The sequence below is a fragment of the Propithecus coquereli genome, unplaced genomic scaffold, assembly GCF_000956105.1.
Source record: "Propithecus coquereli isolate 6110/MARCELLA unplaced genomic scaffold, Pcoq_1.0 Scaffold70, whole genome shotgun sequence".
NCBI classification, from domain to species: Eukaryota; Metazoa; Chordata; class Mammalia; order Primates; family Indriidae; genus Propithecus; species Propithecus coquereli.
In genome coordinates this window covers 102,786-124,978 of record NW_012153063.1, presented here as the reverse complement: position 1 = coordinate 124,978, position 22,193 = coordinate 102,786, and the positions used below count along the sequence as shown (strand labels likewise).

Genomic DNA, 22,193 nt, shown 5'->3' with positions numbered 1-22,193 from the left:
TGAAGACACAACAGCCATCTGGACACTCTGAAGTAACAAAATTGGCAAACACAAGCCAGAAAGTCAAGAATGGAAGAGTGGAAGAAGAGAAGGAGCCTGGGTCTCTGATGGATTCATTGAGCCACTAAATTTGCCTTATTCGGATTTCATGTTATGTAAGACATATGAATCCCTGTTTATTACACCAGTGTTAGTAGGGTTCTATGAGCATTGCAGGGGAATGTGTTCTTAGCTAATATCATTTTAACTGATAAAGAGTAACTTTCTGTGTTGACCTGAAATCTCTTAACAAACATATCATCATTCTGTACCATAAATAGTCTCATCCTCTCCTTCCAGGTGATGGTCCTCAATGATATGAAGTCAGCCAATACACTTTACACCCCTTTCGTCCTTCTTGTAGTTAAATATCCCCATTTATTTCTACCATGGACAAGAGTCAGCTTTTTTATTCTATTTTAAATTTATTCTTTTATTGCCAATTGATTTTATTCTAATTATAAATATAATATACACTTGTAAAGGTTTGAAATACGCAGGAATGTATAAATAATAAAATAAAAATTATACATGTCACTTACACTAAAGGAAAACCAAATTAACATTTTGCTGGATTTCCTTCCATTATTTGTAAGTCGTGCATCACAATGACAGGGATATATTCTGAGAAATGTGTCCTTAGGTGATTTTTGTCATTGTGTGAACATCATAGCATGTATTTACACAAACCTGATGGTATAACCTACTACACCTGCACACCTAGGCTATATAGTATTGCTCTTAGGCTATAAACCTTTACAGCATGTTACTATACTGAATATTGTAGGCAACTGTAACACAATGGTATTTGTGTATATAAACATATCTAAACATAGAAAAGGTCCAGTACAAATATAGTATTATTATCTTATGGGACTATCATCATATATGTAGTCTGTACTTGACTGAAACATCATTATGCAGAGCATGACTACATGTATACATAGACATGCACATATACATACATACACACACTAATATAATTGCATACCTTGCTTCTTTCAACTGACATTTTATCACTAATTTCTCACTTCATTAGTTTGAAGATTTTGATTAGTTACATAATAGTATATTATATCTGCTAGATTAGTATTTTACGATTTCACTAAATCCTCTAAATGCTGGAAAATTAAGTTCACTACAATGAAAAATCCTTATACTTAAATCTTGGTCAAATCTTTGATTTTTTTTTTTTTTGGTGGGCTAATTTCTCGAAGTGGACTTAACTTGGTAGAAGATAAAAATAGTATTAAGGTGCCTTATACCATTACCACTTTGCCTTATAGTAGTGTCTACTTAAATACGCGATAAGCATGGATATTTCAGTAGTTGCCAATGTTTGCCAATATCTCAATTTTCTTACTTGTGAGGTTGAATATATTCCATATTTATTTGCCAAATAAATTTTTCTTCCTTTGTGAATTGTCATATACTTTTCCAATTTTATATTGAAATATTTGTTTTCCCATTATTTGTAAGAGCTCTTCGTATAATAAGGATGTTAATCCTTTGTCAAGTATTTTATAATTATCCTTTTATTCTCTTGAACAACAAAGAACGTATGGATAATAGGGAGTGATTATTAAAGCAATGTTTCTTAATCCTATTTTAAGAATGCTAGAGTTTCCAAATCAATTAACTTTTCAGGATGTTACTGAAGTGAAAAAAAAAAAAAGGAAAAATGTAATCCAAAGTGAACACTTAGGGTCATTTCTTAGTTTTAAATATATTAATATTATCCATAGTAAATCTCTTCTCCAATTTAAGAAAAAAGATTTTCTCTTTTTATTCAAGTAAGCTTCTCTAAGTATTTTTCTTATATATGAGTATTTTTTTTTTTCAAATGAACTTTCAAAAATACACCTAGAAAAATACACAATAATGACATATTGAACAACAGTTTAAGACTGTTAACTTCTTTTAGGGATATGATATTCCTAATCCATAATGATGAACCATATCATCAGTTTTCCTAGCGGGGTGGACAATTAGACAGAGCTTCCCCTGCCCTTAGTGACTTTGTGACCACATTTTCAATATAAGAATATCTCTAAATTATGGCTTGGTCATGGATAAGCCATTTAAGTAGTACTATTTTTTAAAGGGATACAGTTTTAGGTATCTAAAAGGTTAGTTAATTTAGCCCAATTAAGAGTTAACTCACACATCCATCTGTATCAAGAAGCTATGCTGGAAACTGTGAATACGAGGCCTTTTAATGTTCTTCAGTTGTCTTAGTATACGAGGTTGTAGTAAATAGACTTTACTTGCATTATTAAGTTATTTGATTAAACCTAAATACAAATATTGCTTTGTGGTTGAAAATTTATATAAATTATGAAGCTATATTGGGTGAGCCTGTACTATGTATTTAAACCATTTGGAATATTTCCAATTTATTTTGAGTCAATTGTCTTCTTTGATTCAGGATTTTTTTGGGTATCACTTCAGGATATTTGTCATGACAACTAATACTGTGTGACCCAAGGTGAACAAAATATTCAGCTTACACAATATTTGCCACAACTGACATGCAACCAAATTGCTCTGTACTAATGTAATTCAATTTCATGTAGCTTCAGGTAAAAGCAAGCAGTTCAAGCATGTTTTGAATATAATTCCCACGGCACTAGGTTTATGCACAATGTTATTCTTGTGCAAACAGATTTATGGAAAATGAAAATGAGATTAATAAATAAGAAGCACAAAGATTTTTTTATTACAGAAATTTTATCTTCAACTCTAATTCTATAATCAAAAGGAAAAACTTATTTACTAAAACTAAATAATATAAAAATGTATACTTCAGATGTAAAAACAATAACAAAGGGAAGATCTAGAGGAATACAAAGGGAAACAGAACTTCAGTGAGGAACAGAAGACTAGACAAGACCACAAACAATTTGATCTAATTTACCCTCTCTGGTGGTGCAAGTGAATTCACGTGATCTAAATCAATTATGTCAAGTGATTGCCTAATTTATTCATAGATTCCTCCAATTAGGAAATAAAGCACACAGCCCTTTTCCTCAACTTTTAAACAACTGCTTTCATTCTTCTTCATTTAATGAAATTGAAGCCTTTGGCCTTCTCTATTTTCAGTGTTTGATTCCTTCCTTAAATATATGCATCTTCACGAGTCTTTCCCAAACACCTCCTTTTCAAATGAACTAGTTGAGTTATGTGAACATGAGTGTAGTACAATACTCTGCACCCTTCTAAAATATCTTTATCCCTATTCTATTTTTCTACTCAAGCCAAACATTTATATTTTTATTCACACGTAATTTAATCATTTGTTTCCACTTTTATTCATTCAATCTTTTGATGTAGGAAAGGGGAACCTGACTACTTAGCAAGATCAGTGAAATCAATCATCGAGATCAATAGAGTTTCTGAGATTGCAGCCAGACTGTTCTGACACTGTCCGTTCACCCATCCATCTTGGATTTACAGGGCACCTACATTACGCACGCTAAGTGGGGAGGGGAGGTGTCCAAGACCTAGAAGGTACGACCCTTTAGGGGCTTGCAATCTGATTGGAGTGGGAAAAAATTCTCAGTAGGTACCCAAAAGAGTACGTAATTCTGTGCTAAAATTAGTAATACTAATTGTCATTGCTTTAGGATTTCAGAACAAGAGCTGGAAAAAAATGACAGCTACCTAAAGCAGGCAAGACTTGAATGGATCCTGAATAACAGATAGAATTTTAAAAGGAGAGAAGAGAGAATGGGTCTTCTATTTGTAGAGTTAAGACTGAGTGGGAAATTAATAAGCCTCATTTGAAACAGAAGGCCATAATGGCTTGGAGCCCAGCCATCAAAATTAAATGTGCCTGAGTTCAAATCCTGGCTCCCCAACTTACTAGCTGTGAAACTGCACACTAGTCAAGCTCTTTAAGCCCTGATTATACCCTCTGTAAAATGGCTATAGAATTACTGAGCAAAAAAATAGTGCCTGGCATACAGCAAGTGCTCAAAAACCAATTATATTTACTACTAATGCTTTTCCTCTTTTTCCTCTTCATGTTCTAGATTAATAAGCATTGGAGCTTGAATTTTGGGACTGAGAAAGTTGATCTTTCTTGCCCTATGTAAAGGAGAATCAGTGCTTTGTGGCCCCAGACACTCAGTGACATCTTAGAGGCTATTTCACCACACGAGCGCCGTTCTTTCAGAGGTGTGCTGCAGTGCGATCAGTCACATTCTGTCCTCACAGTCCACGGTGAATTTCTGCGTGGTTAGTCATAGCCTCGTTCGTTCATGCTGCTCTGCAGTTAATTCCTACTTGTGGGTATTGAAACATTATTGTTTAGCGGCTGTGGACACTTCTCTACCCTGGAGATTCTCTGAGGTTGCACCTCCATTCACAGCATCGCTCCACATGTCCCAGCTTGTTGGCAGTCCTTCCTCACCCTACGCTGGCTGCTGCGTGTCACCTTTAAACCTCACGAGTGTGCTCATATCTTCTTTGCCAAGGACATTCCTCGGAGGACTAGACCTATGGGATGGTCTGTGCTCAAAGTTTCTGTGAGCAAATGTACCTGGGAAGCACTGCATATATTATATCTTGGAGACTCTCGAAGCCTGGCGATGTACATAAAACGCACTAAAAGTTAAGAGCAATCCTGTATGTCTGTTTAACTTTGTCAGCATTTCCCAAGCTTACCTGATCATTCTTTATCATTCAAGTCACTATGAAGACCTTCAATATGTTAAGTTTCAACTACATTTATGTGGAGATCTATGTTTATATTAACATATTCTTCAATCTTTGATAAAGTTGCCCAGAGGACTGGGCCACTGTGATTTTCCTCTGGCTTTTCTGAGTACAGAGAAAGCACTGGGATTATTTACATGGCATCTACTAATTTATTAAAGATGGAAAGAAAAAAAAAATCTCTGATGTGACTCATTTTCACTCAATTAGGGTGTTACAATAATTATCTCCAAATTTTGAAAATGGGCTAATGTTTTCTAATTCCATGGTACACTGGTGCACCTTTGGAGGCTCTCATGATTCTTTCAAGGCGATTCTGAAGTGCTTGGGGATTGGGGATCATGCCAGTTAGTTCCTGGATCAGTTGAGAGCGGATCAGCTTATTCCCAGCTCACTTAAAACCATCACTCTTGATTAGCCAATTTCCAATTTGATCTCTATTTTAATTTTCACTTTAATTTTTACACCTTCATCGGATAGAGTTCCTAGTTACCTTTTCTTATGAACACTGGAAACCAAGTGGGTATCGAAACTTTAGCCTTTCCAGTCATGTTTCCTCTTTCTACAGTTTGTAGGAGTTATATTTGTCCCACTGGCAATCCTGCCAGTTCTTTGTTCACTTATTATTACCATTTACACACCTAATCTCTCAAACTTTGTACATGAGAATATTTCCACGAAGGAAAGGTAAACTGCAGAAACAAGATATTGCTGTCATCACTGATGTCTTAGATATTTAGAACATTACCTGGCACAGAGGAAGCATCCAATAAATATTTGCTTAATGAATGAAGGAGGAAATAGAAGGATGGATGAATTTTACATAAAATTGAAATTGTATTTTCAAGCAATGGACAACTTTTCAGTCTTATAAAAGCCAAGTTGGTGTTTATGGTGATGTCAGTCTTTGTACTAACGTGCTCGAAAGCAGCCAGAACTGCTGCGTATAGTCTTGTAGCTTTGGGGGGTTTCCATGAAGAACTAAACATAAATTATTTTTTAAAAGATTAATTGACTTGCCCCAGATTAAGCAGTTTGTGTTATAAATTAGTCTGAATCCTGACTCTGCCCCTGGTTCATGTTTAGACATTTTTCTAAACATTTAATGAAAGACACAAATGTATTAATTAATTTGTACTTTGGAGTGAGTAACAAAGTGAAAGCAAAATATTTTTTTTTGAGACAGAGTCTCACTGTGTTGCCCAGGCCAGAGTGCCGTGGCGTCATCCTAGCTCACAGCAACCTCAAACTCCTGGGCTCAAGCGATCCTTCTGCCTCAGCCTCCCGAGTAGCTGGGACTACAGGCATGCGCCACCATGCCCGGCTAATTTTTTCTATATATTTTTAGTTGTCCAATTAATTTCTTTCTAATTTTAGTAAAGATGGGGTCTCGCTCTTGCTCAGGCTGGTTTCGAACTCCTGAGCTCAAACAATCCGCCCGCCTCGGCCTCCCAGAGAGCTAGGATTACAGGCGTGAGCCACCGCGCCCGGCCCAAAATATCTATTTTTCCCTGTGAGCAATGGCTGAAATTTGATCTTTAATGTAGAATAACATTGTACTTCCAAAAAGTGATATTTAATTTTGAACTTTTCAGCCTTATAAAGGAAATGCTCAGATAATGCACAATAGAAAATATGCAGTTAAATAGATGAAAAATGTTTAACCATAGAGTAGTTTTAAAAGATAAAGCTATTCCTTTTAAGTCTATAACACTGGCAAAAATGAAAAAAAAAAAATGATGACACTCAGATTCTTCCATATACTGCTGATAGGAGCAAAACTGCTTTTCCACAGGGCAACTGGTCATATGAATCAAAAGCCTTAAAGCTTTAATATATCATCTGGCCAGAGAGTTATACTTACAGAAATTATAATGATAAGATAATCATGATTGTTTACAAAGGCTGCTGTACTAGCAGGCTCGATGCATTGCTATTTCTAAGAGTGAAGAATAGGAAACAACATTTATGACAAAGAATACAATATCAGGCAAGTGAATTATGTTACACTTATTCAACAGCAAACTTTACAATTAAAAGATAATGTTATAAAAGTAAAGAAACAGAGAATAATGTTTAGGTTAGACTGTTAACACAAATTTAAAAGATGTTTGGTATAATTACTTTTGGGAAAAAATTAGAAGAATACAGATATGTATACATAAGAATAAAAATATTCAAGACTAAAGATGTTTTGCTTTTTAAATAAATTGCAACTACTGCACCTAACAATGAGACAGTTGTATCTCCTTATAGTAGCTTTAATCTTTGTATAAAGTATTGCCAATAACAAATTTTTATCATTCAGAATATCAGAAGAGATATAATTATGAAACTGTAAAATCCACTTAACATATATTACATGTTTTTTTATGATACTAATATTTAATTGTATATTATATATCATATTTTTACCTAATGAAACTCACTTCAAAATAACTAAAATGGATTTGGTTCACATTTGCAAGGAGAATTAAAGTATTTTGTTCCATTCTTTGAATAGCTATCTTAGCTTCATATTTTTATGAAGATGTTCTTATATTAATACAAAAGTTCTTTTAAAAAGAACACAGCATTTCATTTAAATATGAACAATGGCTTAGGAAACAAAGGCAAGTGAGAAGAAAAAGTTCATACTGGCTTTATTTAAAAGGCTTAGAATCCTAGATATAGAGCCTCGATTGAGGTACGGAATATGAGGAAGAAAGTATAATACATCATGCACTAATCCAACCTTTAAAAGGAGGCCAGAATATTTAAGTTTTAAAGGATAAGGCAGTTTTTCCATTGATCAAGATTTCTCATCAGAGCACAAATAATGTTCTAAATATACTGAGGTCAATTTAACAAAAATCTGCATGAATTTGTTACCGGCAGAACGTCATTGGTTAAGGTTCAGCTACGAACATTTCCAAACTTCATAGACTTTTTTTTTTTGAAACAGAGTCTTGCTATGTTGCCCATGCTCAAGTGCTGTGGCGTCAGCCTAGCTCACGGCAACCTCAAACTCCTGGACTCAAGAGATCCTCCTGCCTCAGCCTCCTGAGTAGCTGGGACTATAGGTGTGCGACATGACGCCCGGATATTTTTTCTATATATTTTTAGTTGTCCAGCTAATTTCTTTCTATTTTTACCAGAGACAGGGTCTCGCTCTTGCTCAGGCTGGTCTTGAACTCCTGACCTCAAGTGATTCTCCCACCTTGGTCTCCCAGAGTGCTAGGATTACAGGCATGAGCCACTGCGCCCGGCTAAACTTCATAGATTTTCTTTGTATTTCTTGTGGGAAAATACATCATGGGATTTCTTTTTCAGACACTGAAATTTTAAATTAACTACATATTCTATGAACTGATCCCCTGGCTTGAGAAAATATAGTCTGAGTGAAAAATGGCATGGCAACATTTGAGATCATCTGTGACCCCATGATTGAATGAAGGATATACTTAGGAAATCCATAGGTAGTGTTTTTTCCCAGTATTTCATGATACTTACTTGAGGAGAATGTACTTATATTGACTATTCAAGTCGACTGCCAACTACAAGAAAAATGTGTGGATGTGGAGGCTCACCTCTAATACTACTACTAACAGTACCCTCTCGGTGACTGCTACTATTGTTAATAACAACACCGAATGCCTTATGTGCTGGGCATCAGGTGAAGTGTTGTTATATAAGAGGGATGAACCTTGCTTCAAAGATATTTTTTTTTTCAGATGGGGGCATAGGAGAGAGTTGCACTTCACTTATTCATTTACCAAATGATAAAGGAGTCAACTGTGTTTAAGGCATTTGTGAGAATTTCTTCCTTGGAAGAGGTATGCCAGGGATGAACTGCAATGTGCCACAACTTTCAGACAAGTCCAGAAACAGAGAGAGCAGTATAAAAAATACAATTTCTACAAAAAAGGCATTGTTTTCCAATTAATAGTAATAGTGAACACAAAGTCAAATTCTTCTTGAAAATATATTTCTCAGGGAATGTAAAAAATAAAGCAGAAAGAAAGGATATATATGGACTTAGAAGGAGAGAAGCATATTTTCGACATAGAGAAGCGTTTTTACACCTTTGCTTCCCACCCAAATAGTTATTTTAACTAATTTAAATAGAATCTACCTTGTTCTGATATATCTAAAATAATAATCTAGTTATAAATATGGTGAAGTGATCTGTACGTCTACATTTCAGTTAATATTAATGATAGTCTATAAGTAATTTTTAACTGTAGCAATTGTCTAAAATATTTCTTAAATTTTATTTAACCCATATGTTGATTTTCTTAACTTTCTGAAAGAAGCCTGCTTTGGATGGAGGTGCTGTGACCTGTGTATGAAATCCTTCCTTACTAGAGATGTCACTCTAACAATTTAGCCTAAGTTCTGACATGCAATTTCTCTAAACTCAACTTGTTTTCATCTATTTATTCCACTTCAATTATAACCTACGTGGTTGTTTTAACTGTATGAACACATTAAGATATAGCTACAAAAAATCAAATGAATCTGTATTCCTTTTCAGAAACTGAAAAGTACATGATGGTCCCTTTTCCACAATTCTGTTGAATTCTGCTTCTAGTCTTTGCGGCCTGCTTTAATTTATATGCTTTTTCTTTTCACACTAAACATACTACAAACCAGAATTCAGTTTTCCATCACTATCCTCTTTCTACATTTCAAAGCTTATATACTTGATTATCTTCTGAAGTGGTTATCATTGCTTGATATGTTTGGGGTACAGACTCAGTTTTAAACAGATTTTAGTTTTTCAATATTAGTTATGAAAATATTTGAGAGCAGTTCTCCTATGCCTCTTAAATCATCTCTCTCTCTTCCAGGTATAATATCTTACTTTCTTTCAACTATGCTTCACAGGACATGGTTTCAAGGCCTCTCACCAATACCTGGGTGCATTTTATACTGTCTGTGTATCTATTAAAGCATAGTACCCAGAATTAAATACAGCACTGTAAATGTGTTATGACCAGGCCAGGATAAAGTGGACCTGTTATGTTCCTTGATCTGGTAACACAGAACTAGATTTGGGGGTGACTATGTCAGGCAAGCAGCTAAAACCCAGGGGGCTTCTCAAGAGTTGTTACCATGTCAACTCCCCAAATCCTATACTTGTACAACTGATTTTTTTAAAACCTGACTTTAGGACCTTCCCTTTATCTTTCAACAACATTCTATTGAAAATAACTTCCAGTCCCCTCAGTCTTCGTGTTTACCTGCATTTGGCTTTAGAGAAATCATTTCTATCTGAATCTCTATCATCTGAAATTTTGTTATTTATTCACAGTGTGCAACTTTGCCATCAATTTACACAATGAGAATGAAAACCCCATAAGATTGCAACCTTTATCTTGTGTACCTGGGATATTTCCTGGCATGCAGTAAGTATCCAATAAATGCTTGTTGGATGAATGCATAATTTTTTGTTAAATTCTATCTTCTTCAATTCTGGAGAAATCATTCGAATGCTAACTTTGTTCATCTAACATATTACCCAATTCTCTAAGACAATGTCTCCTGAAATTTGGTAAGAATACCTTTCATGCAAATGATACACATCCAGTCTTCATCAAATTCTGTGCAGTTTTATTAGTACACAGTGAGAGGGGCCAAGTATAGTCTTATAGTATACATTATTTAATTTCCTTTAAAGTGACAATGAGCCATTAATTAGCACATTTCAGGAAATGGCATTTTATTGTTTTATCTACCCTAGTGTCTAATTTGACTCATAGGTCTCAATCAGAAAACTGAAATACCTGCATAAAAATCCATATAACCTATATTTATAACATTTCCCTGATTTATCAGTCTAGAAATCTTATCAAAAAAGAAAGGAGACACCAGTAATTTCAAGGATTCATGCAGACTACTGGTGACCACCACTTTTTTTTTTTCCTCCCATTTCACAAACACGGAAATTTTCTGAGGATCAGCACTGAGATCACTAGCTGTTTCTGGAATTCATCATACTTGTGAAAATTGGTAATTTGCTTCCTGTCTTTCAGTGTGAGGCCTACTCTTCATGATTTCTAATGATCAGAACAGTCATTTCATAATTACAATGCTTTCAGTGCACAGGGATAAAATTGTCTAGACTTCCATTCCCTGGCAGCCATGCTTTTCCACTTCGAACATCACTCTCTTGTGTGCATGAAGATAAAATTAACACAGGAACTGGGTGGCTTCGCTTTCCACCTGACATCTGTTAGGTGTTTTAAACAATGGGCTACTTCACACACTTTCTTTTTCATGGTTTAAAAATAGCTTGGCAGTCAAGCTCTTATTTGGTTTTGCAAGTCTCATCTTATGCAGCTGTTTAGCTCTACCTGCATTTATTCTTTTAGATTATTTTCACTATTTTTTCCTTTTCCTTTTCTTTTTTTTTTTTTTCACCATTTGCTTCTCTCTTCCTCTTTTCTACATAGCCAAGTTTATCAGGGAGTTCCTAAAGCAGCCACACTAGTGTCTTCAGATGCCTCTCCTTTTTCTTCCTAAGTTATTATCATGTCAGAATTTCCTTTGGGAAATCTTTCTTTAGCTCTTGAGTTTTCCTTTCCTGTTGAGCTTTCAATCTAGGTACATGCAGCAAGCACCATTTCTCTGAATTACTTATTAAATCCCCAGTGTTTAATGCACTTCCCAGCACACAGTAGGCACTCAATAAACATTTGTTTATGAATGAATAAACATCCTCTGTAATTCCTTAATTTTGACTTGTTAAAGCTTGGGGCATACATCTGACTTCATCTTTGGACTCTCCCTTGTCTATTAGACAAGGTAAATAGATACTTTTTTTTAGTGTTACCAATCATTAATTTTTTTATCTAACGGGTGTTTTTTCTTTAAAGTCTAAGTTGTATCCAGAATAGGAGTACCGATTCAGCTTTCCCCATCTTCTTCAGAGGTTTACTTATTGATGGACAACAAAGAAGATCCATGGATATAAATAAAATTTATAATAAAATAATATATATACAGGGAGATAAAATAGCATCACAGTTGCTAGAACATACAATTTTATAAAAATTTTCCTGTGTATTCGGTATTCAGGATATTTGTCTTATTATCAAGAATGCATATAGAAGTACCTCACTATATAAAAAACATTTTTAAAAGAAAGTTTCAAGCAATAGAGTTAATTAAACTTTTTATGCCCATCTTTAATCTGATATTAGAGATACCAAACTATTCTCTAAGAGAAATATCTGATATATATGAAAAAGTTATATTCAAAATGTATCCCAAATATTTACCGTTGTAGATGTGAGAAATCAGTTGATTTATAACTAACTTCAATTGGGGGCGTTTAGAAACTTTTTTTTAACTAAAAAAAAAAAAAAAAAAAATCAGGACGAGCAACTAACGGAAGACAAAACTGCTAAATCACAGATCTTGAAAGGAAATCAGCCAATCTATTTCTTGTCTTGATTTTAGGGAGAGTTATTCAAGACACACGCACTTTTTAAGAGACTGTGAGACATGGAATGTTAACAACCTTCATTGTCAGGAAACTTCCTAAAATTTCTTCTAAATGCCTCATGCATCACTTTAGGCTCATTTCCTCTCATTGAACAGAGGCAGGACAGCTGGCCAGCTTCTCCCATCTGCACCGCCCTCGCCCTTCTCCTAACTGTGTCACAGGACACCCTTCTGAAATGGGAGTGGAAGGCCAATTTCAAATAGGAGTGAAAACACTAAAAAAAAGGTCTTGTGGAAAATAGCATTTTAAACTTAACTTTGAATGGGGCTACAGATCGGGTCAACAAAGGGGCCAAAATACTGAAGTGCTGCCCCTTGAATAATTCAGACTAATTCTTCAACAATATTATGGGGTCATAAAACACCAAGCCTGGAAATTAAAGATTTTTATGCTTCATCAAAAAGTCTTTGAATGTAACTCCCTGGCACACTGCCAACAAGGGCAGCTCTTTGGGGGAAAACCCTATGCCAAAGGCCAAAGAGGCAGCTGTGTTATTCAGCTCCTGAGAGCTTCCAACTCAACACCCACACAAGCTCAATTATGAACAAATTAAAGGGATCCAGACTGAACATAGTAATTCTGGTAATTAAAATAAATAGAGAAAAGCCTACAATTAGTAGGAAAAGATTGATTTTGTGGAAAACCCAGAAGTATCTACCCAGTCTCTTAAGTGACACCCTAACCCCTTTGAATAAGCATAGTTACACCCAATTATTTAAAAATAAATTTCCTTTTATTCATCATTTTAATCACTTCTGATCTGACTTAAATGTGACCATATGCATGCCAGTAAAAGTATCCACACTATTCTGAGGCAAAGGAGTCTCAAAAAAAAATCTATAATGGATTTATAGGAATTAATAACACTGAGTAAAATTGTAATCAGAGTTGAAAACCTGCATTTTAGAGCACATAGATAATGTGTTACCCATTTCGGGAAGGTTTAATATACATCTCTATAGTTAACCGAATGGGCATCTTTTCAAGTGAAGAGATACATTTAGTCATACAAAAAGAATCGAGGATTCACTATTGGGGAATCTATTAATTAACTCACTTATATTTTATTAATAGAATAAAGAGCAAAATATGCACCATCACCTTGTATGGGTTCTTAAAATAATAAAATTCAACATCCATTCTTGATTTTAAAAAAATAAAAGAATAAAAAAACTTTTAGGAAGCCGGGAATACAAAGGAATGTATCGATATTTAGCTTGATAAAATGTTTCTATCAGGAACCAATAGTAAACATTATAATTAATGGTCACACAAGCACGCACATACACACAGTAGAAGCATTCATATTTAATCTTTAAACTGATTTTGATTAGCTAATTCTACAGTTTATATGGAAGAATAAATGCATATAAAGAGCCAAAGTAATTTTACAAAATAAGAAAAATCAGAGGAAGATTATGCTATAATCAAAATACAAAGTAATAGCATGATAATTTAAACAGGGCAACCCTGGCTTGGACCAGACTAATACATCAACAGAACAACATGTCTAGAAACCTGCTCATGTATGTATATATGGGAATTTAGTATTCAATGTGACTGCATTTCAAATTAATAGGGAAAGAATGGAAAAGTCAATAAATGCTATTAATAATTTGCCTATTTATGTGGAGAAAAATTCTCCCACCTCATACCCCGTGGATAAAAATATATTATAGATCACTAAACATTTAAAAAAGGTCTGTAAAGGTACCAAAAAAAAAAAAAATAAATGAAGTAAACAGAAAACCCAAATGTCACAAAGGAAGAAAAGATGAAAGTATTTGACTATAAGATGAAATCTTTTTTTATGGTAAAGGATATCACGATCAAACTAAAAAGACCAATAATAGATTGCAAGAAATTATTTCCAGCATGTATAACAAAGTTCTAAAAATGAAAGAGAAAAAGAATTAGCAAATGGCAACACTGGCAAAGGATATAAACAAGCAAATCAAAAAATAAGAAATACAAATGAACCCCCAAATCCTGCTACAACAAAAAATAAAACTCTTAATCAAGCCCACATTCCGTCAAAAGAGGAAGGGAAATTAAACTGTAAATCAACATTCATTACTATAACATTACGCAAATATTACCAAGAAACAGGTGATATAGACACGTACACAGATGGTGAAGGAAACAGGTACTTTCTCAACAGATATACAGCAAACTTTTAAACCATGCTTGTTTCTGGTGAATAAGTGAAAGAGATGGGGATGAGGAGGCTCTATTTTTGACAATAAGAATTGTCTGTGTTTTATTGCAAAGATGTGGAAACAACCCAAGTGTCCATCAATACATGAGTGGACTGATAAAATGTGGTATATGTATACCATGGAGTACTACTCATCTTTAAGAAACAATGGTGACATAGCACTTCTTGTATTCTCCTGGATAGAGCTGGAACGCATTCTACTAAGTGAAGTATCCCAAGAATGGAAAAATAAGCACCACATGTACTCACCATCAAATTGGTATTAACTGATCAACACAGAAGTGCACATATAAGAGTAACATCTATTGGATGTTGGGCAGGGAGGAGGGGGAGGAGGGGACGGGTATGTGCATACACAAAGAGTGTGATGCGCACCATCCGAGGGATGGACACACTTGAAGCTCGGACTTGGGGGGGTGGGGCGGCAAGGGCAACATACGTAACTGCACCCCCATATAATGCTGAAATAAAAAAAAAAAGAATTGCCTGTTTTTGGAAACATAAGTGAAAATAAGTAAATGGAACCTACTCACCTTTAAAATAGTTTGAAGATAGGAACAATGAATCACTGATATGCAAGTTAAAATACTAGATAGACTCAGCAGCAAAAATGAAAGAAAGATAAATGTGATACTGATGGGGCCCATTAACCTTTGAAGAGTCCTACAGGCTTTGTACAGGAGGAATAGCCAAGATTAATTAATTAACCAATAAATAGGAGGTTCGATCTTTATTTTTTATTTTGAACCATATGAAACTGTTTCTCTAGGTCAAAAATAGTCAAATAGCACTAATTTGGTATTCAATCTAAATACTTTAAGATATTTTAAAACTTTTTAAAGAATGGATCTTGATCCTGCTGGGAGTATTATTCTTATAAACAGAGTCACCTACCTTTTTAGCAAATAAATTAATTTCTGACATTGGCCCAGTACTAGATAGAGAAATAAACTACACACAATATTCCATTCCTCTAATCAAATAGAAAACACACTTTCAAATGTTTACCACTGGGGTATTACCTGAGTTAATTCACTGAGAACGTCAATGCATTTATTAAGCTTATTCATTAGACTGTTCTGGGGAGAAGGTTCAGAATGCTCTTGGAATGCTGAAGCTCAGGGCTTTCCACAAGACTATTACCTTTAAATTGGCACTTCCTGGAAGGGACCAAACTTGGATGATTACTCTAAAAATGTTTTTTTCAGCACGTTATTGAGTACTTCTGCTGTGTGGTGCATTTTAGCCAATGCTTTTACTTTAGTACTTGTGTCCTGAAGAAAAGAGCTCATGGCCTGCCCAATATTGTATTTTGAGCAAACATTACTATTACGGTTGTCATTTATGGTATATATACAATAAAATGCAATGGATGACTGCTAACTCTACATATTTTGCAAGAACTATTTCACTTTAAAAGAGAAAACCTCTCAAAAACAACGTTTTCAGTAACAAAAAATATAAACAGAAATTCTGTTTCTGGACACGCCTTAGATTTTACATTTTACAGATTTGATAATATTTGTCCTGTCTTAAATTAAAATGGAGGCTATTTTATTTTCTTTTGCAGAGATTTTTTTAGAACCATAATACTGGCTGCTCTTTTTTTTTTTTTTTTAAATTAAGTGAGGAAAATAGTAATATATTTCTCCTGTCAAAAACAAGAGTAGTTTTTAGGCATTCATCTTCTTTATAGAGAAATTGGGGAGACAGAACAGGAAATGTTTATCAAGCACTCTATAAAAATGAACTGCTCCTTAAATTATTAGTAATAACTTATGTCACTGTCACGCATTGTTCCTTTGGTTTGTCAAAGGTTCACGCTTGAGAAAATACCCTTTCTGACCAGTGCTCAAGACAGCTTCCTTGTTAAGGTTTTCTATCTGTCTCTCACTATAGGTGATTACAGCAAATGCAACCCAGTGATTTAGTTCATTTATACAAAATAGAATCAATTTTTCTTGTTTCATCATGATTGAGCATTTTCCTGAACTCCTGTAAATGAGTAACAGATAAGCACTATTTATCAGTTTGTTTGGTAAAGCATGAAGTTTTGATTATTTTATTTTCTTGTTGCTACTAATGAAATATATAACATGCCTCAAGAAAATACAATTGTAGATCTTGGCCTCTGAGCCTTCAAGAAGCAGTGAATATTTTGCTGAGAATTTGTTTTGCACCCACACTCTTTTCTAATAGCACTCTCTCTAAGAGTCCATGGGAGGGCAGTGATTTTCTCGGGTATCTGAGATGTCTTCCAGGGTCCCATGTCCCAGGGCTTATATACACAGTTGACAGGGGCCCTTGCTCTGTCCAGAAATTCCCTGTGGTGCTCAGAACCTCAATGAGATTTTTCAGGCATAGATGCAGGGTACCTTGACATCTTCGATCTGGCAAGCCTGAGGGACCCTTCTTCCCTCCAATGTCACAGGATTTGGGGGAAGGGCATTTAAAGAGGTGAATCTTCTCCACTGTTGCCATCCCTGTCCACCAAAGAGAAGGATGGCACCATGGGAGAGGATTCGTTTAACCACATGCTCCTCCGAGGCTCTGCCACAGGTATGCCCATAAGGAATGGAAATGCACTAGCACAGGTGAGAGAGCAAATACAAAAGCAGGTGAGTTAAAGATGCTTATAAATTCAGACACTCCAGAAGGAATTGTGTTTTTCTGACCTGTAAAAGGAGGACAGTTTATCGACCACTTTATAAAAATAAATCACTTTTCTTTCTTTTACAAAGTGGATAATGACAATGAAACGTGTGAGAGGATGTAGGAAGAGAGGATGGCTACTAACCCTTCCTCCAGCCTTCTGCAGACCTTGCTCCCTGATGTTTGAGTTGAAGGAACAAAACCAGGACATTTGGGAAGATAGATGGGCTGAGGCTGGAGAGATGACCTGGATGTCACCTCACCCTTGCTTACCAAGGTCCATGCTCTTCGAAGCTTTCAGATTAATTGATTCAGGCTGCCTGGCCGGTGTCACAGATCTGAAGTTGATGTGCTGATCTGGAAAAAATACTGCTGAATCCACCCCAGAGCTGTGGAAGGAAGCCATACACTGTACTTAGATTTAGAAGATTTAAAATAAAATCTTTTTATAAAAAGGTGTGGGAGGGGGGAAGGTAGTTCTCATTTTGAATACAGCCGCTCATCACGCTCTCTACAGCTTCCAACCATGTATTTTAAACTAATTCTTAAATCTCAGGTTTCTTTTATGAGACATAGCAACTCTGTTTTCATGTATTTTATCACACTGTACAATTTAAATAAAATATTCTCTGAGTAATATCGTGTTTTACTCTTCACTGATTTCTGCTAATTGGGATCCTGCTGTACACTATATAACTTCAAGTGGGTAAGGAGAGCCTGGGAAGCACTAGCACTTCAAAGAATGTCACCAGATATTAGCAAAGCCCAAAAGCAGGTTAAGATATTTCTGTGGGCTAAGCATGCCCTTCCTTTAAAAACAAGTGAAAACGTTGTATCCTTTAGAGAAAACCATTCTGTTGAATGACCAATGGCTGTAGGAGTTTGGTTTTCTACTTTATTTAGTTCTATTTTCTAAAAGTGTTAATGCTTAGCAGATAGTCTGCTCATCAATAACACCAAAAGGAAATAACAGGAAAAGCACAGCTGACAACTTAGACACAAGATACATCAAATGCCTGTTACAGGCTTCTCAGTACTTGCAGTCAATTTAAAAGAATTTTCTTTCTGCTGAATATTTATTTTGGTTAAGGTTGGAGGGGATTATATATGGGAATTACAGAAAATGGCTTATTTCTTGATCTAGGAATAAATTATATTAATATATTTTTAATAAATTAAATTATAGCCACTGTCTCCTTTGGTATTCTCCTCTGTTTAGAAAGTAAATATGATGGCCCATCTCAACGTAACTGCAATCCTAATCTCAAATACAATGAAAATTCAAATGAAGTATCCTTAGGAAATCTGAAAGTACAGAAGCTTAGTTTTTCAAACAGTTGGAGTTTGATACTTTAAACAGCAAAACAACAACAAAAATAACCATTTTGAATGAGAATCCTTCTAAAATGTACACAGGAATCTTGACTTTTAAACTAATTATACCAAAATAAATTTAATCTTTTCTTGAAACTCATCAGTCATGCATGTTTAATATTGTCTTGCAGCAATATTAAAATTAATATGTAGCAATAAGAATACTTCGAATGAATAAATGAACCTCCATTATTACAATACAGTGGGTAGACTGAGGACAGGCACGACACGACAGGCAGCAGAGTGCTCAAGAGCACCGATACCTGAGTGGGTCTGCCCCATTCTAAATCCCGGCGCTGGCACTTACCAGCTGTGTCACCTGGGCAAGTTACTGGACCTGTCTGTGCTTCTGTTTCCTTATGTATAAAATGAGTATAACTACACTCTCTACCTCAAAAGGTTGTTAAGAGGATAGAATGAGTTAATACTTGCAAAGTAAGGAGGTTAGTGTCTGGCGCAGAGTAAGTGCTACAGAAGCCTTTAGTTAACAAATAAAAAGATGAAGACCTCTTTTTGCTTCCCATATGGATATAAGTTTCTGAGCTTTCCAATTACGTGTGCTGTTTGCCATCTCTGTTTCAGTCAGACTCTCAGTAGACTTGTGACTAGAAGCCCTCCTCCCCTTGTGTTTAGAAGGGTCATGTGGTGTGATGGTTAGGGGCCTGGGCTTTGAAGGGAAATGTCAGGGTGTGTGGCCTCAGTTTCCTCATCCATAAAATGGACAGTAATAGAATTTATGCTATAAAGCTTTTGTAAGGAATAAATTAATATATGTTAAATATCAAGAAAAGTGCCTTACACATAATAAGAGCTTAATCAACCTGAACAATTGATAATCCTTTTCTTTATTTCTGTAGGTTAGAGTGGTCTTTAAGGGCCTGAGGCATTCTCCAATACAAAGATTCTACATGTTTTCATAAAAATTTCTCAAGAAGTTTAAATCCACTCTTTTAGAGTTATAAAGCATTTTTTTTTGGCTTCTTTCCTGTTGTCTGGTACATTCTCAATACACGAAGCTCCTGAGATGCAAAGTGTATTAGATGTGGTATCCGGTGATGGCAAAACAAACTGTGAACAAAAATCCTTGACCTGCTTAGTGTTATTGACACTGGCCTGGCCTCATAGCAATACTCTGATTGTTTTCAGCCCATTTTAAGGAATTTTGAGATACTACTATGGACATGAGCTTCTCCCTGAGCCCTCGTGTTTTGGAAGCACTTGCCTTTCAATGTGTTATTCGACCTTTATTTGCACTTAGTTCTTCATCCTTTGATCTCTTGCGATGATGTGGGTTTAGTGTCAGAAAGACTCATGGCCTTTATAGAATCAAAAAATTTAAGAGCTGGAAGGGATTAAAGGTCACCCCATCTTTTAGATAAGATTCTGAGGCTCAAAGAAGAGAACTGATGTTCCAAGGTCATACAGATGGCCGGGGGCAAAGCCAGGACCAGAGCTACAAGCTTTGGCTAAGATGGTCGTCAGCCTGGGACACAGTTGTGGCTGATCCTGAATTCACAAAAATCAAGCCTTTCCCTTTTATGGTGCAGATTTGTTCACACCGCCTTAGGGAGTTTACATTTTAGGTTAGCTTTTTGTTTCAACAGAGTGGTGTACATCATGGAATAAAAGAAAACCAAATAGTTGATAAAGCAGATGCCATACCTTATGATGAAAGCCTCCAGGGAGTAGGTTTAGGATCAACATGAATATTCCTCATTAAAACATAGATCACACTGCATTTAAAGTGCTCTGCTCAAGGCAGACTATGGGAATCTACCCAGCTGAATAATAATGTATTGATGAACCCAATTCATCATCTTAGATAGCTTACCAAAATAGGCATTAATTGACAAATTAGGAATAAGATTCAAATTTTCTCCTATTCTTGAGTAAAAATGATCCCAATCCTCATTTAAAAAGTAAGGTGGCAATGCCACTTGATATAGTAACATCGTTAGTATCTGTCCAAATAAAGAGAATTTTTACACAACCGTTGGAATGTAATCAAGAATGATCAAAGAACTAAAAAGCTATTTTTTAACATATAAATATGACAAATATTTATATATATCATGTCCATTAAATTGATTGTAATGAGATATATATGTGTGTGTGTTACCATTATTTTGATTGTGACCAAGTGTACACTTTGAAACCTTCAATAAAAGGGTCGCTCTTGCTGTGGCACAAAATGAAAATAAGGCAAAACAAGGCTGATACTAGACTGGCAGATATTTAAGGAGAGAAGTGAGTGTAACATAAGACATTATGGGATTAGAGCCAATGTGAACATATAGTGCACTGAAATAATGAGTGAGTGTAGTATTGAATTAGTTAATGTGAAAATATTTCAGACATGTAAGTTTGACTAATAAAACGGTTTGTAATTTTACGCTACATATTGAAAGTGTTTGGTGTGAGAGGGTAACACAATGATTAACTATAAAATATGACATTTTAATTTTGAAGGGAGCTAGTATGTGCTCATGGCTGAGTGGGCTGCAGTAGGGGCTGTGGGAAGCGGGAAGCTGACAGCAGGCCAAAGACACGTCTTAGATAAAGGCCGTGTTTTCAGCATGAACAACCAAGGAATCTACCAGATAGAAACTATACTCAATGTCAAATTATGCTGCCTAATGAATAAATAAGGGTAGCATGAAACATATGCCAGTGTCCTGACTACAGTGACAAACCAGGAATGTGAAAGACACATAAGAGCCAGCAACGAATGTTCAAGGAGAACTGTCCAAAGTAAAAAAGTAGGGGATGAAGATTTTGAGAGGCATGCCAAAAAAATTACGTCTGAAGCCTCGGGGTGTCCATGGATTGCCTCCAACAATTGGCTACTATGAGTGAGAGTAAATGCAGGTATGTGTGTGAAGTAAAGAGACAGGGACAGAGGGAGAGAGGGAAGGAGGAAGGGAAGGAGGGAGGGAGAGAGAGAAAGAAAATGTGAATATGTAGGGAATAAGCAATTGTTTCCTAAACTGTTAATAACACTCATATTCTGTCTGCTGTTGATTTGCCTTTAACTCTCCCTGAGATCTCACAGTAAAAAAATATTTCCCTTATATTTATTTATTTAGATACACACATTCTAAACTTTTCTCTCATAATCATTGACATAATAGTACAAATGGGTTCAGCAATTTCCTGATTTCATTTTGTACAGGCATTAAGTTTGATCCAATTTGTTTTTCCTTCCTCATGCAATAGCAAGCAGTTCTCTTTAAGACCTGGCTCCACCCCTCAAGGGCCCCTGCTCTTTCCTCTTAGAAGGCTTTTACACTTGTTTTGAAAAACAGGACAGCCTCCCTTGCTCAACCCTCCTGGCTCCTTTCCAATCCTTCCTCCATCTCAACTTTCACACATCCAAACCCTGCTGCTGCTGGTCACCTAGGCAACGCAGCAGCTTGCAGGATGGTGCAGGTCACAGGATCCCAGGAGAGGGAGTGTTTCAAGGCATGAGACTTATTCCTTCCATTTCAAAATGTCTCTGTTCTTTCTTCTCCACCCAGGCTCCCTCCATCCCGCCCACTCATCTCTTGTTAATTTCAAGTCCAACTGGCCTTCTAATCTATGGAGGCTTCCTCCACCCACCATTACTGCAGGCCCCAACCCCCCAGGCCTGTAGGAAACCGGCTGCACAGCAGGAGGTAAGGGGCTGGCTAGCAAGCAAAGCTTCATCTGTATTTACAG

General features: G+C 35.7%; 1 protein-coding gene across 1 annotated transcript in view; it reads right to left on the bottom strand.

Annotated features, from left to right (window-relative positions):
* Positions 1-22,193, bottom strand: part of PARD3B (par-3 family cell polarity regulator beta) — a 443,996-nt gene that overhangs the window by 357,247 nt on the left and 64,556 nt on the right. The window contains exon 9 of the mRNA XM_012661223.1: positions 17,394-17,509. Within this exon, the coding sequence (XP_012516677.1) occupies positions 17,394-17,509 (116 nt within the window). The remainder of the gene's footprint in view (positions 1-17,393; positions 17,510-22,193) is intronic.